The 16,907-nt window shown below is 41.5% G+C and overlaps 1 protein-coding gene across 4 annotated transcripts; it reads left to right on the top strand.

Annotated features, from left to right (window-relative positions):
• Nucleotides 1-3,924: 3,924 nt before the first annotated feature.
• On the top strand, nucleotides 3,925-6,561 carry RB195_002346 (uncharacterized protein; the record flags this gene model as incomplete). 4 transcript variants are annotated; one of them, XM_064199577.1, is made up of 4 exons in its annotated part: nucleotides 3,925-4,128; nucleotides 4,249-4,452; nucleotides 4,512-5,324; nucleotides 5,425-6,561. In XM_064199577.1, 4 exons carry the CDS (start codon nucleotides 3,925-3,927, stop codon nucleotides 6,559-6,561), a joined length of 2,358 nt encoding a protein of 785 aa, XP_064055455.1. The 4 variants fall into 4 exon arrangements, with proteins under 4 accessions (XP_064055455.1, XP_064055458.1, XP_064055457.1 ...); XM_064199576.1 differs by lacking the exons at nucleotides 4,249-4,452; nucleotides 4,512-5,324; nucleotides 5,425-6,561 and having other exon boundaries at nucleotides 3,925-4,248; XM_064199575.1 differs by lacking the exons at nucleotides 3,925-4,128; nucleotides 5,425-6,561 and having other exon boundaries at nucleotides 4,419-5,420.
• Nucleotides 6,562-16,907: the final 10,346 nt, after the last annotated feature.

Here is a 16,907-nt window from a genome sequence, read left to right as displayed (position 1 = left end):
AGCAAATAATGTAGGTGGTGAACAGCCCTGAATGCACTGACAATTCGTTTGTGTAAACAGAAGTGCTGTTCTGTAGAGCATGAAGCATGAGCTGCGCTGATGAAATTAGTTGAGGAGGGAGTTGAAATGGGAGCGGTCGAAAAACTCCTAATTGCCTCCAAAATCAGTTTGCAGTTCCCTCAGAGTATCATGAATTCATTTAAAATGTACCTGCCAACAGTCCTGCGGCTGAAAAGGTGCAATCTTTATAAACAAAAGTGGCAATGAGTGAGAGAAGAGAAGTAGAATGCAATTATCCCGCTAGAGTTTTGAATAAATTGAAAGTTAGCTGGACATAAACTACGATGTTAGAAGTGGAGTACACCAGAGTATGGAGATCTTCCACACCTTCCTCAAAATTTATTATCAAAGCTGGTAGTTGTTTGCAGTTTTTCTCACTCAGTGGTTTCTTAAAAATTTCAAAAAGAAGAAACCTTTTGTAGATTTTTAGACCTTCCTCTTCTCCGATAAGTAGTTAATTTCACTATTTGTAAATAACATTTCCTAATACATTTCATAATAAAATATGCTTACAAAAGAACGAACTGAGCAAAGCAAAATGATTCATTTGGATTTGAAATGTGGGGACCGACTAGCTGTGTTCTAGCTAAGTTCAAAATTATGAAATTCGATGCCGTCATAACAAACAGTTATCCTGCTATGGATGATTATTTCGATAAAACAGCGTTAATTCGTGGAAAAAATAAAGACTGCGTGGATATTGGGATGAAAATGAGGAACGCTTGGAAAAACTGTGCACACAATCGGACAGCTACGAAAATTGCGCAACTGCCATCGATTTGATCACAAGAGCATATCCCACATCTAGGAATTACGTGGAAAGGTGCACAGTTAATCACGCAGAAGTGCTAAAACTCTGGGAATAATTTCCTTTGTCCCAAAATTTGAAATAACTTCTGCTAAAGACTCAACTATACGGAGACCGTGAGGGCGAGCGTAACGCAGTCCCCAAGAGGTTCAACTGCAACTGCACGCACGGTCGATGTTTCGAAATCGCCCCAGAGCCGACCAAACCATTCATCCCTCTGTGGTTTGTAAACTGGTTCCAGACTGCAAGGATGAAAGTACGGACTTGACGCATCGGCTAGCTCCGCAGGTCAGGATAGTAGGGCTGTACACGCGTTCGTAAACCCCAAACGATTCTGAATTGATGTCGAACGTGCTGGATATGCGGATTGATTAGGCGCCGGGCACACAAATTTTATCGTGCTGTCCAACCAGCGGCAAGAGAGGGGACTGTGAGATTAGGAAGGTCAGGAAGTAGATGCAGATGCGTCGCGGGCGAAGGGTTAAACACATTTGATGCAGCGGTACATGTCTGTATTTGTGTTCAAATATTTGAACCAGACGAGACTGATCGGAAGTTGTTGGCTGCGGTATTTTGGAAATTCTTCGCAATTGTCATTCCTCCAGATGAGCAACTAATAAGTTTCTCCGTCGGCACAGTTTCAACGTTGAGATTTAACGTGCACAGAAATTCTCAGCTTAAAGCTCTCCACGGTCTTTTTGAACTCACTTGAATCGGCTGGGCTTATGAAGACAAACTTAAGAAAGAAGCGAATAAAAGTCCAATTACCACGACTGTACTAAACAAGAGCAGCGCATTCGAGGCAAACAAACGGTGAGTGCCGGGTGTGGAGCGTTATGAGGATAGGAAGGCGGTACAGAACACGTTCATGGTTATTGCTCGCATCGGCACCGCCCAATGCTACCTCATCACAGAATGCGTGAGTTTCGAGGCGAATTTTTGGTAGCTGGATAGTGCAGCCTATTCAATCGCAAGGATCAATAATACATTGGTCTATCGATCTATCGATCTCTTGAAATAAATAGGAATTTCGCTCATCTGGCTTTCCAGGAATTCTAGACTTCATTAACTTTAGGAAGGCAGTTGGCAAATAAAATCTAATTCCATTATATCATTATATACAGCATATTATTTGCACGCCTCGTGTGAACAATATTCGGCATACAATTTTTTGATTTCTTTCAGGAGAGATGAATCTTCTCATTCTGATTCTGATGTACCGGCATATGATGTAGATCTTACGACTACACTTCTGCTTGTACTCACTGATCTTTGCAAGTACAGTCATCCTGAATAACTGTTATAGTATGTATATGAAACTGTAGATGATGGACGAGTTTTCGCATGGCGTGTTTACTTCCACAACTATCTATTCTTTCATTAAAGAGCATTATTCAGCAATGGATTACTTTTTGTTGGAAATAATAGGCAAGGTCTTGATATGAATGCTGTATCTAACGAGTGTGGGAAATGGAAACCATGAAAAAAAAAACATCTCATCAATAGAAAGATTTCAGTACTTCTAATTGCTGCCTTTCATTGTGGAAAATTGCTTCAATTTCATTTACGTGAGTCCAGTGAAAATGGTGAACTCAGGGGTGGTTGGGACAGCGAGGGACCCAAGCAGGGAAAACATTCATTTTGCTACTTGCTCACGTGCTCACTGATCCAAACTGGCTCTCTGCGGAACAAAATGCGCAGAAGTGCTCCTGTCATCGTATGCAAACTTCAAATCTAGATGGAAACAGCGAAAATCGCAGCTAGTTGTTTCCACGTGACCTGCCGGAATTTTTTTTTAGTGTAGAATGGGTATAATATGTGTTCTTGAGCAGATATTTCGTTGTTATTCGTTTGCCTATTTCTTTTTGTTTGCCTTTTTTGGTAAAAGGATAAAGTTTCCTGCGTTAATCAATCCGTTTGGGATGCGCCACCACTTCAATTCAGGATCGTTTGAGGTTTACGAACGTGTAACTGGTCAGAACAATGACTTGCGGTGGCTAGCAGATGTGCCAAGTCAGTGTATTTATCCTCCCCTACAAGTCTTTTACGAATTCGTCGATCCTGGAGGGATCGAAAGGCTTGGCGAGCGCTAGGGCGGATTCGAACCTCCGATCGATCGTGCAGGAAGCGGAACCTCTAACCGCTACACTACACCCACCCGTCTTTTGTGGTAAACATACATATCAAATTTACCGAAAAGTTCGTTGAACTTCAACGTCAACTTCTCTTCAAGAAAATGACCAGAATTCGAACGGTACTAAATGATTTTCATTTCATTTCTCTCACGAGAATAGCTCAACCAAAATCTCTCTCTTCGTGCTCGTTTTCCCAGTGTTTTTTTTTAAGTGCTCTTTTTGAGCACGAATTCCAGAGAGACGCCAGCGCATCCACTGTCAGATAGAAATTTTAGGTATAGCGGTAAAAAACTACCACATTCAAATTTTCATCTTCAAATTCAGATTGAAGCCCTTGTGGTCAAAAAAGAAAACAGAATAGTGTCTACATAATAAAAGGTGGATGTAGCGCAACCTGTAAGAGGTTTCGCTGTGATTATACGACCGATCGAGGGATCGAGGCTGCCTTGGCGCCAATCAAGTCCTACATCCCTCGAGTCCCACAAGTTGGTGCCAGACTTGTCTGGGAGGATGAGTGACTTGATACAGCGGCGAGCCCTCGCAAGTCATTATACATGCTGCACACACATTCGTGAACCTCAAACGATTCTGAATTGAAGTGAACGCTTTGGCGCATCCAAGTAGATTGATCAATATCAGACCGGATTACTGTCTTCCAAAAGCATCATCCCACGAATCCGGCGTGGTGTGGATTTTCGGTGGAGTATATCTATATCGTACACGAGTCTGATTGCTACCTGCGCGTGGTGGCCCTGCTTTAACTAAACGCAATCAGGCGTTCGAGTGTACGCATTGGGAACGTACGAGCTATATAACCTGCACTGTTATACGGCGAAAGCTTCCCATATATTGCAAAAAGGTGCTGTCGTCCAGCACACCGCCAAAGCCCATAACCTGAAAGGTCAACTGCCTGAAGGGAGCATGGAATCTTTGGCAACAACCATTCGTTTCGTCACGCTGAACTGCCGAACACTATCGAGTGAACTCCAACAAGCCGCTCTATCCAGACTTCTGCGATATCTCTGTGTGCCTTTTGCTGCACTGCAGGAAACACGCATGAGAGATCGGCCGGTCATCAGCATCGAAAATTACCCCACATACTGCGGCGATGCTGATGAGAACAAAGTAGGTGGCTGCGCGATAGCTGTGAGGAACGATTACAAGAATCTGGTGGAGAAATATGGCTCGACATCGTCTAGATACGCCTTTCTACGACTGCAGGATCGCAGAGGACATAATCTCTAGATCGTAAGTGCTCACGCACCTACGGAAATCGCTGAGGACACCACTAAGGACGCCTTCTATGATGAACACAGTGCGTTGATGTCTAAAATACCAAGCCAGCAGGTGATCATTGTCGGAATCGACGCAAATACGAAGATGAAACTCGAACAGCAATCCGATGTGCTAGGAAAATGGTATATCCAGCAGAGCGCACGTCCGACAACGGTGACCGTCTGGTCGACTTGTGCGAACAGACGGGCCTTATATTCGCTTCCTCGTTTAAGAGGAATCATCCTCGCCATCAGCTCACGTGGCAGGGGTCAACCCTTTTAACGCCTGAAGAGCAGCGCAAGCGGAAGATGGGGACTCTTAAACTTCAGCTCGACTGCGTTTTGGCGAGGAACATTCCTCAGTCAGATAACCGAAAATCTAGAGGTGTTTGGGACGTCGCGTTCGACTCTGACCACCATCCAGTTCTTCTCAGCTTCAAGATACGGTTCCACAAGGGAAACCGAAGAGTTCCTCTTCAACCGAAAATCGACATAGCAGGTCTGAAAGACGATGAATGCAGAAGAAAATTCCGCCAACATGTGTCTATTCATGTTGGAGTACGGACCAGGAAGAAGCTTAGCGACGCGGATTCCTTCACAAAGTGCATCCAGGACGCTGCAAGGGAAACGCTCCCGGTTCCATTGCAACGGAAGAAGTTTGCGTTTGCATCTGCGGAAACAAAATCCACATACAATTCTGTATGTGTCGCGCGCAGCGCTGGTGACTTCAACCAGGAAAAGCGTCTTAGAAGGAAGCTGCGTCGTCAACTGCAACAAGACCGCGATAACGAGTGGACGTCAAGAGCGATGGAGTTTGAGAAGGTGTGGGAGGACAGGAACCCGCTGAAAGCCTATACTCTACTAAAACAGTATAGTGGCAAAATGGAAAGATGTTCCCCTGTTCCCAAAGATCATCCTTTCAATATGGATAGACGAAAGGATACCGGACTCGTGGAGACACGCTATCATAATTCCCTCCACAAAAAGTTATCCGTCACAGACCCCAGGAATTATCGAGGAATCTCTTTGCTGCGTGTTATGTACAAGGTACTGGAGCGTATTATCCTAGACCGACTCATTAACAAGCGAAGAAACAACGCGCGACGAGCAAGCTGGCTTTCGTCCTGGCCGGTCTATGATTGACCAGGTGTTCATCGTCAGGAAAGTGATCGAAATCTGGCAGCGGTATTCGAAGCCAATGCAACTAGCGTTTCTGGACTTTGAAGCCGCGTTCGACTCTCCCCACCGAGGTCGTCTTCTCAACGCGCTGAGCGCCGATGGAGTACCAGGAAAGTTCGTTCGCTTGCTTGATGACATGAATCAACGAACAACTGCTGCAGTTCGAACACAGGCCGGATGTACAACACCGTTTGAAGTGGTAAGTGGAGTAAGACAAGGGGCAGTGGCAGGACTTTTCCTGTTCAATTTCGCAATCGACGACATTATGCGAAGAACAGTCGACCAGTGTCCTGCCGACATTGTCTTAGAACCATCTGGGTGCTCCTTGACTGACCTCGAGTACGCCGACGAAGTTGTTATATTCGCGGAAAGCAGTACGAAACTTCAACATGTTGTCAACCTTGTATCGAAGCTGGTTGCAGCCTATGGACTACGCCTACGCCCTGATAAATGCAATCAGATGTGGATCTCTTCGAGACCACGAACGGGAATCAGGGTGGACGGACAACCGATAGAACTCGTCGATGAGTTCTGTTACCTAGGCTCTACGCTGAAGAACAATGGCAGCTACGAGAGAGATGTTCAGCAAAGATGCGCTAAGGCCACTTCTGCATTTAACTCCTTAACGAAATGCCTGTGGTCGACCCCCATTACCAACGAATTCAAGCTATCCGCAATTCGCCCCATCATGATGTACGGATCAGAGACTTCGGCAGCACCATCAGCGGTTATGGAGAGGCTTGACTGCACGGAACGGAAGCTACTTAGACGGCTACTTGGCTACTTTTGGCCTAGGGTATGTCACAATGAAGATCTTTACGCAGAATTTGATGTGGTATACCGGCGGATGACACGTGGAAGATATCAACATCTTGTACCGCCATCGAAAGTGGCTAAAGTAAATCGTCTTCGCTTCTTTGATCATATATTAAGGAGACCGGCAGATCGCCTTGTTCAACGAGTTCTGAGGAGTTCGCCGTATTCGAGCTGGAAGAAGTCACCTGGCCGAAAACGGAAGTTCTGGACTGAGGCGGTGAAAGAGGACCTGAGGACACTCGGCGTGGATAGGCAGTTCAGGCGAGACGTAAGGTTTCGCAGAATATGAAATAACGACGAATGGATTGATTCTGTGCAAGCTCTCGCAGAAGATCGAGAAGGTTGGGCAGAGCTGTGTTTAAGGACGGCACACCTCGGCGAATATGCGGGTATTTGCGTCAGGCGATGACATCAGTCCGCCGATTAAGTCAAGTAAGTCATATCTATATCGAGTCGTTGATTATTGCGCTCATTTCTCCCTGCATCACTGTAAACAGACAGGTCCGGAAGGCTGTTTCTTGCAATTCGTCGAAAATCCGTTCGGATGGGGTTGCATGAGCAATTCGTTTCATTCGACTAGTCGCAGGTGGGGGCGGGGCGCAAGGATGGCGCGTTGCAGTAGAGGACTTCGTAGCGAACCGCATTCCGAAGCTGTCTCTTTACAGCGATCCAGGGAGAGATGAGCGAAACCACTCCTGTTTTCATATTCCACGCTTCGTAAGTTATAAGGAAAAACCTAACAGAAGCTCTGGATACATTTGTTTCTGCAGAGGTGTAGGAAATCCTTAGTTCTGTGAAGAGAAATACACATTATACAGAAATACACGATATAGGCATACTACAACGAAAATCCATAGCACGCCAGATTTGTGGAGTGATGCTTCTAGCCTGCATGCTACTATTCTAATTCTTTATATCGAAATAACATTGTTATGCCAGTTAAATCTTCCCAGGAAGCTAATTTTTCCATTCGTTCTTTTACTTTTCGAAATCAGTTCAAAAATATTCTTGAACTAGTTTGATAGAGATCACCCCTTGCCACTTTCCGCAAAGGTTTTATCTCAGAAATGAACTCACCTCTCGCCTGAGTCAATTACCCGGATTGGTGGGCCACGGCAGTAGCCATTTTATGTCGATACTAAAATCTCTTCTTAAACATTGTCAATCTGTGTGATCATGTGGTTTGGCTCAGGCGCAGAGGGCAAAGGCATCGAAGAATCGGCAAATATTGTGGTGACTCCCTAAAAGACGTCTTTGAGAGCTTTCGAGGATTTTCTGGGGGCGTTGCATTGTCTCGATTGCAAGGCTCAGCTCAATTACACTGCAAAGAGCACATTTTCAGAATTTGTCTTACCTCAAATCCGCATCTCTACTAATGTGACAAAAAAAGAAAGATGTTTAGATATAGACAAAGCTACATCTGCAATGATTTCCTCATAACCCGTCAGAGATCATTTACGGCTGATCGTCCATGTGGATGAAATGAGCGAGGAAAGTCAGGAACATGCAACTTTTCCGCTTCGTAAGTTATAAGGAAAAATCTAACAGAAGCTCTGGATACATTTGCTTCTGCAGAGGTGTAGGAAATCCTTAGTTCTGTGAAGAGAAGTACACATTTGAAATTGTTGGCAGATATAATGAACGCGTAAATAAATGAATTGAGTAGCCAACAACAAGAAGCTGGATTAGATTGAAGAAGAACAGAAAAACGAATTCTCTTTCCTGCATTTTCGCATAAAGTCTACGTGATTAGTTATGGATTTGAATTATCCATAACACACAGAAAAGAGACAAAGCGAAATTGTGCGGAACTAACGGACCAGAACTTTCATAGCCTTCCGGAAGCTTCAAAGAAGCGAAGCTGACTTATGAAATATAGAAGAAGAAATAGGAAATCCAAGCAGCGTTTGGCTGCTGAAATTCAGCCAAAGACTTAATGTGGGCGATGACGGCTTAGCAGTAAGTGATTCCTATGACAACAAAGCAAAACACTTTTTTTTCTAATTTCTTGACCGAGTGCTACACATATAGTAATACACAAAATACGGTATCGATTAAAAAAAAACTCGAAACAACACATACTCAAACACACAACACAACAGCTAGCCTTCAGTTCGTTATGTATTTCAAAATGCCTTGTCAAAATGTACTTTGCGATAATGAGTCGTTTGGATAGCAAGCGACGAAAAGAAAGTAGGATTTCCTACATTCTGGTTCCGACCATTTCAAAAAGTAAACTGGAGGTCTTCCAAAAAAAATTGTGTTTTAACCCGCACCATTAGTTAAAATCTGATAGATTCGAAGCGATTTTGCATGGATTGAAGAGAAAGTAAGTTAATGATGAGAGAAATCGAGACTCTTAGCAACGCCAGTACTTGATTCGCATCGGCTCATGGAATAGGGATAAAATTTATGTCCAGCACCAGGAATACATTTATGGTGTTGATCATTTGAATCAACTCGCCCTAGTCGGCGACAAAAATCCAAGTGAATATAACTGCAGAAAATCCGAGATAGTTAATGTAAGATGAGAAATATCTAATCCTAACCAGTCTATTTACGCGTAGGCGCACATTCTCCCAGGTCCGAACTCCAGTTCTATCTCCATGAAAACAGCGACTTCGCCAAAAACAGCGTCATGGATGCAGTTAGCGCTCACCACAGATACGAGAAAAAAACGGTGTCCCACTGTGAATCTGCCCACGATCGTAAGAACGTTAAGAAATACGTTTTTTCGAATTTCTTCTATTTTTTTTGTCCTCACAACAATTAAAAAAGTCTCTACAAAGTGAGTAATAAGAAAATATTTCTGCGAAAATGTAATCTTTAAATTAAGTAGAAAGCAAGTTTGATATGATGGACAACGGACTCTTTGATAAAACAAACGTTTTTAGGCACTTCCAAACAAACACTTCGCCAAGCATGCAACGACGCATATTTTGAGGAGCGTACTAATTAAATGAAAATTTCAAATTTCCAGAATGTCTGGTTATCCAAACTAGTTCATGATTGTCGGATATCAGGTGCGCTTCTGCTTACGGATCCCAGAGCGACAGCAGCCGAGTGGGTCACATGTACGCATTTAGGGGTACGAGAGAGTACGTACATATGCACATAAGCTTGTTAAGGTACTAGTGTGCGAAAAAATGGAAAATAAAAACCCAAAACGAGGGAAAAAGGCTAATACAAAAATGCATTACATTAACAAATACATTGCGAAAAATACAAAGATGATGGGTGGTCGCATGCAAGAAGTCAAAAATAATTTTGCGGTCCAATATCTTCAAAATTTACAAAAATTAAAATGTGTTGATGGTAAGAGAACTCGCAGCGTCATGCCCTCTTTTGAAAAACAAAAAAAAAATTGCTCAAATGAGAAATAGTCTCCGAAAATTTTCCCTATATAAACATAAGAAGAAAGTGTCATTGTTCGCAGTAAACGTGTTTTCAGCTCAAATCCACTTTCGTCAAGGGTTCACCGAAAGAAAAGAACCAGTGGCCGGATGGTCTAGGGGTATGATTCTCGCTTCGGGTGCGAGAGGTCCCGGGTTCGACTCCCGGTTCGGCCCACACTTTTGAGAATTATTGATAGAGGACCAAATACTGGTGGGACCGAACGGCTTCATTTATTTGTGGTTGTGTTAAGTGAATAATCTTGAGTGAAGGATATCGTGACTTGTTGAGCGCAAACTTGCAAAGTATGAATTATAGCGGTCTGCTTAAACGCATCACCCAACGAATCTGGGGTGCTGCTGGTTTTAGGTGTGTTATGCCTGTACGGGGTGTCGTAGATTGCGGGGAAGAGGGTGATTCCGTCCATTTCTCCATAATTGACGTAAAAAACGGCCCAAAAGATGCGGCGCGTGCACAAGGCTGGCGCGTTCCACTCTTCCTACTCTTCGTAGACAACAGCACCCCGGAACGCTCGAGGCTGCATCTTCCGGGCCGTCTTTTGCGACGATTAGGAAGAAATGAGCGGGATCCGACCCATTTCTGCAACTTACGATCCCGTATAGTCTTTGACCGTTGGAAATCCATACTACATCATCTCAGATTCGTGGGGTGATGTCTGTAATTGCCATTATTGTGAGGTGAGTTTATTCACGAAAATGCACACGTAGCTTCCGAGCTGCGTCCAGAAATAAAATATCCCTGGACCGTTATCTCCAATGATTTATCACGCAGAGACCAAATCAAAAAGTAAGAGGAAAAATACTGTGTTATTTCGTCAAATAAGTAAAAATAATCACTATTCACCTGCGTAACACGACGACCCGCGATCACAAGTGAAAATCGATCATTGCTATATGTTCTTTCCAAGACCACAAAGTGCATCCAGGTAGCTGTCAAGAATTTGAATGGAGTGAGTGACGGAAAAAGGCCAACTAACAGTACAAGTTAGAGAAAAACTTCACCTAGAAAAAATGAAAACAAATAAAAACTGAAATATTGCTATAACTGAGTTCGAATTTAGTTCGCTGTTGGATTTTGCTGTTTTCTTACATATGTAGTGTGGGTTTTTAGCAGGTTTCGTTGTCAGATGTCCTTAACGGAATTTCAGAAGAGCAGCGAGGACCTGAAAAGACCCGGAAAGCACGCAAAAGAGCGGTAAGGTAAAGAAAAAGGAAGCAGAAATTAGCAGCAGAAAAGGAACAAAAGTAGGAAGAAATTCCTAGAAATATGGCAATATGTAGCAGTAAAACAATATTTCGGAACAGAAAAAAGGATTGAAAACGATTTTTTCAGGAATAGGGTGCAAAAGCAAAGGAGCTCTTGAGGTGATTTTTTTTCTCTAAAACTTGTTTGGCGATTTCTAGCGCAAAAATTAAATATGAGCGCAGTAGCTAAAGCAGTAATTCGACACGGTACTGCATTATATTTGTACTGTACAAATCAGCTTGCACTTGACATGAAATCATCCTTAATTCTCCGAAGTTCTTTCTTAGAGTTTGGAACTAGAAAAGTGAAAATGATAACTAATCACCAGCTAAATGTACAATGTACAATGACGATTTTATTCCACAAAAATCCGTACCGTCCTAGTTCAAAATGTATTCAAGCATCCATATATCGTTTTTTTTTAGTTTTTTTTTTCCAACATGAGGAGTGTGAAAATGCAACTTGTATTTCCCACAATCAAAACCAATCTCTTCACTGAAACTGGATTTGTGACTGAAGCATGCACGTACATGCACGTGTTGTTGAACGTTTTTCCACACTTATGTGAATTTTGGCATTTTCGAAAAACTCACAAAAGAGCAGTCTATTGTAATTGGAACAACATTATAAAAAATGAACCGCGGTGATCGTTTTCAAAAGCAATCGCTCTGTAATCGCGAAAAACATCTACAATCGGTTGCTTACTGCTGGAAAACGAGTTTTTCACGAGTCAAAATCGTTTACTTCGGGAAAGAAGCGGTTTTATGAAGAACTTTCCCGAGTGACTTTCTTTTATTCATCTCTTCATTTGAACTGAGTGTCACTATTCTGGAAATCTCATACGGTGTAGTGGCAGAGAAACACTATTGTCAGTAGAGCGTTCATTTATACTGGGTCTCAATACACAGATTATAGATCAGCAAATATTAGTAAGACTTCCGAAAATGAAGGATAAAGAACAGCGTTTATGGCGTTAGTTAAGCAATCTATGCTTTTAAGACGTGTCAACACGATCGACTTCAGATCAAAACCGTACAGGTCCATGAACCCCCTTAGGACCTACAGATCGAGGGCCAATCGATGTTCACTAAGTGTTCACTAAGGGAAGGTTTAATTTACCGATCCCAGAGAGACAAATTGATGACGTTTGATGAGCCTGATCGAAATATTGACCGTGTAGTCGCACCAGAACCTCTTACCACTACGCTACACCAGAAAATAGAACGTATCCTCAAAGCTGGAATCAACGCGTAGCATAATGTAGATAGAGATACGAGTTACTGTACTTTCCCAACAGTTATCGACACCGTAGGGAACAGCAAACTGCTCTTACTACTCCATTTCCAATTTTCCATTTTCAACTTCATTCTAGGATCTCGGGTAAGAAATGACGAAGTGATGGATGGAACAAAAGTAGTGCTGACTAATTTTCGTTAGCTGACACTAACAAAAGTGTATATTTCACAAGTAGGTATTTTTAGTTGCAGCGAGTATGGGATGTAAAATCGGACCTGACGGAAAAACTACAGCGGACGACTGAAAAAATGCGTGTGCCGAACCCAAAAGATGAGAAAGTAGCTTTCCTGCCGCGAAAGTCACTACTGCCGCATGATCGACGAGAACAAAACGGCGCCCTAGCAACCACTGGCGAGAGATTCGTTCGTTCAGCAGCAGTTGTTTGTCGCGATCCCGCGAGCGCTGCGTAGAGTAGATCAAATCACACACAAGTGAGTAGATCAAACGGTTCATATTGTGCGCCGCGCCCAACGCCCTTCTACTACCACCGCGGCGCCACCACCGCCGCCATAATCAATACGGTAGGCGATGTGAAATCGTCGTCGCCACCACGTACAGAGAGCACATCAGAGAGTGTGTGTGAAACCATGGCAATGTCGGCCTTTGTACGACGATGTGTGGGGCTTCAGCAATTAATTTCTCGCACCTTCATCAACCCGTCGTGTCGCTTCAGACGGCAGAGATACATCGAAAAAGGTCCACGGCTACCTGTACGGTAAGTGTTTCCTCAAGTTATAGCATGATATTGCTGTAATTATCGCACTTTGAAATCCTCACCCTGTGACGTAGGCGATCTCTGATCCCACGCTTTCACTTTTTTTCATTATTTTGCATCCATCCATTTTGACCTTAATACATCACCGACCTCCTTAATTACGAAAATAAATGTAAACCATTGTTATTAATGTTATTATCTTGATGGAACGATTCATCTCGGAATGGATTATGCTTTTAATCATGACAAGAAAAACCTTCTACTTTGTTTTTCGTCGAACCTTTTTTGTCTTATAAATGTGAATAATAAAACAGGGAATATTATTGATTTTTTAGATTTTTTTTGAATATAAGGAAATTCAATGGCATTACAATTTATTGCCATTTCGTTTTGTTACTCTGCACAACTCAGCCGTACTTTAAAAAACCATGTTACTAATACCGGCTATATTTTCCGGAAACTTTGATAATATCGTTCATGACGTGCAGAACTCGTGCGATACGGGCCCATGATTGTCTTAATATGAAGAGGTGAAATGAAACCTCTCCTGTTTTAAATACCCCCTTAGAAGAAATACCCCTTATTTTCCTCTCAAAAAAGGCAAAAATTCTTTGGTAGGACACGGTCGCAAAAACAAAGAAAAACTAAGCCAACTCGATCAGGTCAGCAATGTTCATCTTTCAATGCCACTGCTCGTAGGGACTAATAGCTCGTAGCCAAAAGCCTCTTTATCAAGAAGGTCTTCCCCTATCTTTAGCATTGCCAGGTAATCCAGCAAGCAGCAGTTTTATAAAAGATTCCACCTCAATCGTAAAACCTTTATTCTACTTCATACATAAGCCCGTAATACACTATCCTGGTTGAGATATCAGATAACTGAGGAGAGAGATAAGGTCGATCGCAGTTTATTCAACTAAAATATTTCATATCTTATTGCTCACCTTATCGATTGTTCTTCAGTTACTGCTTTTTACAGAGAACTTTGTCGAAGAGTCCTACTTTAAAGCAATAATCAATTTCCTCACCTTTCTACGGAGTTTTAAGGAACTCTTGACCGACTGAAGGGAAAAAATCAGAGGAAATTTAAAAAAGGAAGTGCAAGATAGTTTTTGCTATTGTATTGTAATTATCTATTTGTTTTCCCTATTTTGTTTTTGTGGACAACGAGAACAATAACGTGATTGACGTTAATCAACTTCTTTCGAATGCGTGAACGCATTCGACTTCAACGCAGAGTCATTTGAGGTTAAGGAACTGAAGGTTGCCTTCTCATCCAAACACTTGCTGGGGTTAGCCGATAGGGATAAAGGGATAAAGGATGAAAAGTCTGACGCTAATAAATCCTCTCGGAATGCCCAACGCGTTTGATTTCAATTGGGAATCGTTGTAGATTTATTAACTCTCGGCTGGGCTATACAATAGGTGAAACGCTCAGCCTAACGCAGCTTTGGAATATCGACGGTGCAGTTCCCCACTGCGCTACACTGACCGTAGAAGAAAAACAAAACCTTCTTGCAAAATCTTCGTCAAGTCTTGGTAGATTTTCCGTGGATTTTCAGTAATTTTTTATCGTTTTTTTTTTCAAAAATGACACTCACTAGCTACAACAGAAATAATATGTCCAGATAATTGTTGGTACTCTCTGCTAACAATTTTCCACTAAGGGATTTTTAACCAAATTACAAAACAGCGCGCCGGCTCCATTGACCGCTTACCCAAGCGACCTCATTGCATAGCAACTGTCTAGCGCACGAATAAAAAAACATGGGTGCGTTTATTACGTTGAAATGTCTTGAATATCTCCTTAGTAATTATCCATATTAATTGACTGTTGGGTTCCGTTCTAATGCAGAGTTTACTTTCTCTTATGGTGATTTCATATCCGGATGACCTGATTTCGGGAAAAATTTCTCATAAATTGATGTGCCAGCGAATCCCTTATACCTTCTTTCTTATTTCTTGAGAGAATTTGTTTTAAGTAATATACTCAGCATTGTTGTTGTTATTCGTAAAATTTTTGGTAACAGTTTTCATCACTATCGTTTGTCACTGCCGAATTGCTGATCAAGCATTTGTAAGAGAAGGAAGTCATCTTGGGTAAATTATTCTCCCGAAAAAGCTCATAAGAAGCAAGATCTTAAAAGAACATCCATCGGGAAAAAATATTCTGAAGATGTGATCATATAAATCTGCAGAAGAAGTGTAATGAAAGTATAAAATACATATAAAGTGTGCTGCAGACCACAGAAAACCACGCAGCGGTTGTCCACGTAACATCTCCTTTATTCCTCACATAGATAGGATTCCTCAATTTTTCGAAATTTCTCATGCGGTGCCCTGCAACAAGTCGTTCAAGAAGACAGGAGAAAGACGAAGTAACCATTGGAAAACCAAGAGAAAAAACTGACTAGAAAAGATGTAACTGGATATTTTGATGAAGTTAAACTCAGAATTTATATCAGTAATCAACTGAAGGATGCCAGACGAGGATAAAACGATGTCAAGCCCTGATCTCCAGAAGTCATAAGATTCTAAAAGTGGTGAGATCCAAAAACTTAGCAATCCTGCACGCATATTTATCATATGTGCATAGCCGTTCGCTGCTCTAATGATTACTCTCGTGAAAAAAAAGAGAAATAGGTGGTTGTCGCTGCTACATATTTGATTGAAAGCAACCATAATGGATATTTTATGATTTTTCCTCACATGACTATCCCTATTTTTTCTGTTCTGCTTGTACTGTTTTTCTTCCAGCTCATTCACGCGCGCAGTCGCTTGATAGAAGATACATATCTAACGAAATATGTAATTTCAAGAGAGTTTTTTTCACTTCTCCAATCTTGTTTATCCATTTCTGCCTCTTATCCGTTTTTATATGTATTAATACTATCTAATATTTAAACTAATAATGTCTGAATATATCTGTCAGTAGTATGTATTTTCTTTCACAGTTTTACGTTCAAAATCTAAACCTAAAATTAGATTATAAACCAAACCTTAATTCTATGTAGAGTTTGAGGTCGCTAAGCACCTCGCTTTCCTATTCATTCAGTTTATTTTCCCTTCCCACTGTTTATTATTTTTCAAATCTCAAGGTAAGAATATGATATTCTCGAACCACTTTCTGGTGGGATTTTATTTACTTATTTATTTACTTTTATCAAGGTACTATAGTACTCATACAGGTGCTATTAGAACCAGCAGATGAAAACAAGGCAAAAATAAAAATGAAAGTGTCATTTCACTACAGCTTGTTTGACCACCTGACTTTCTAAGCTTGAATTAATCTCTTCGCTTTCCGATTTATTTATTTATTTCCACTGCAATATCCGTGACCTTCACAGATCACACCAATTTTATAATTTCTTAGCCCTTTTTCTGTGAATTTTGTCACTGTCTCCCTAATACTACTCTTCTCGTTTAAAATAACTTGTCAACCGGGTTTGAAACGGCTTTCCGTGAGAGGTGTTGGCGTTCATATCTCCTAACGATGATTCCACTAATTTTAGCTGCAACGCTAGCGGTTGAAATTTACATTCGCAGCTCTGGGTGGACCAAAATTATTTGAAAAGACCACAGTTTCGCGGCAAAACGCAAAAAGGTGTTGGTATAAGCGCAGCAAAATGGTGCACACCATTTTTCTGGTATTTTTTCAGCTCCAAATACCGCTGTTTTCTCGATCCAGTCACTTGAATGCTTAAGGAAATGATACGAATGGGCTCAACTATTAAAGATCGGTTCATGTCCAAAATTCAATTATTTTGCTACTTAAATAATGCTTTACGTTTATTATTATTATTATTATTATTATTATTATTATTATTATTATTATTATTATTATTATTATTATTATTATTATTATTATTATTATTACTATTATTATTTATTACTGCACATCACTCGTTATTTTCTAATTGTAATCATTGTTGAATCCATTCGTTGTCTCCCTGAAACGTTGGACCTCG

Source organism: Necator americanus, chromosome IV (genome assembly GCF_031761385.1).
Source record: "Necator americanus strain Aroian chromosome IV, whole genome shotgun sequence".
Classification (NCBI taxonomy): Eukaryota; Metazoa; Nematoda; class Chromadorea; order Rhabditida; family Ancylostomatidae; genus Necator; species Necator americanus.
The sequence above is the reverse complement of the archived record's forward strand: the minus strand, read 5'-3'. Positions and strand labels throughout refer to the sequence as shown.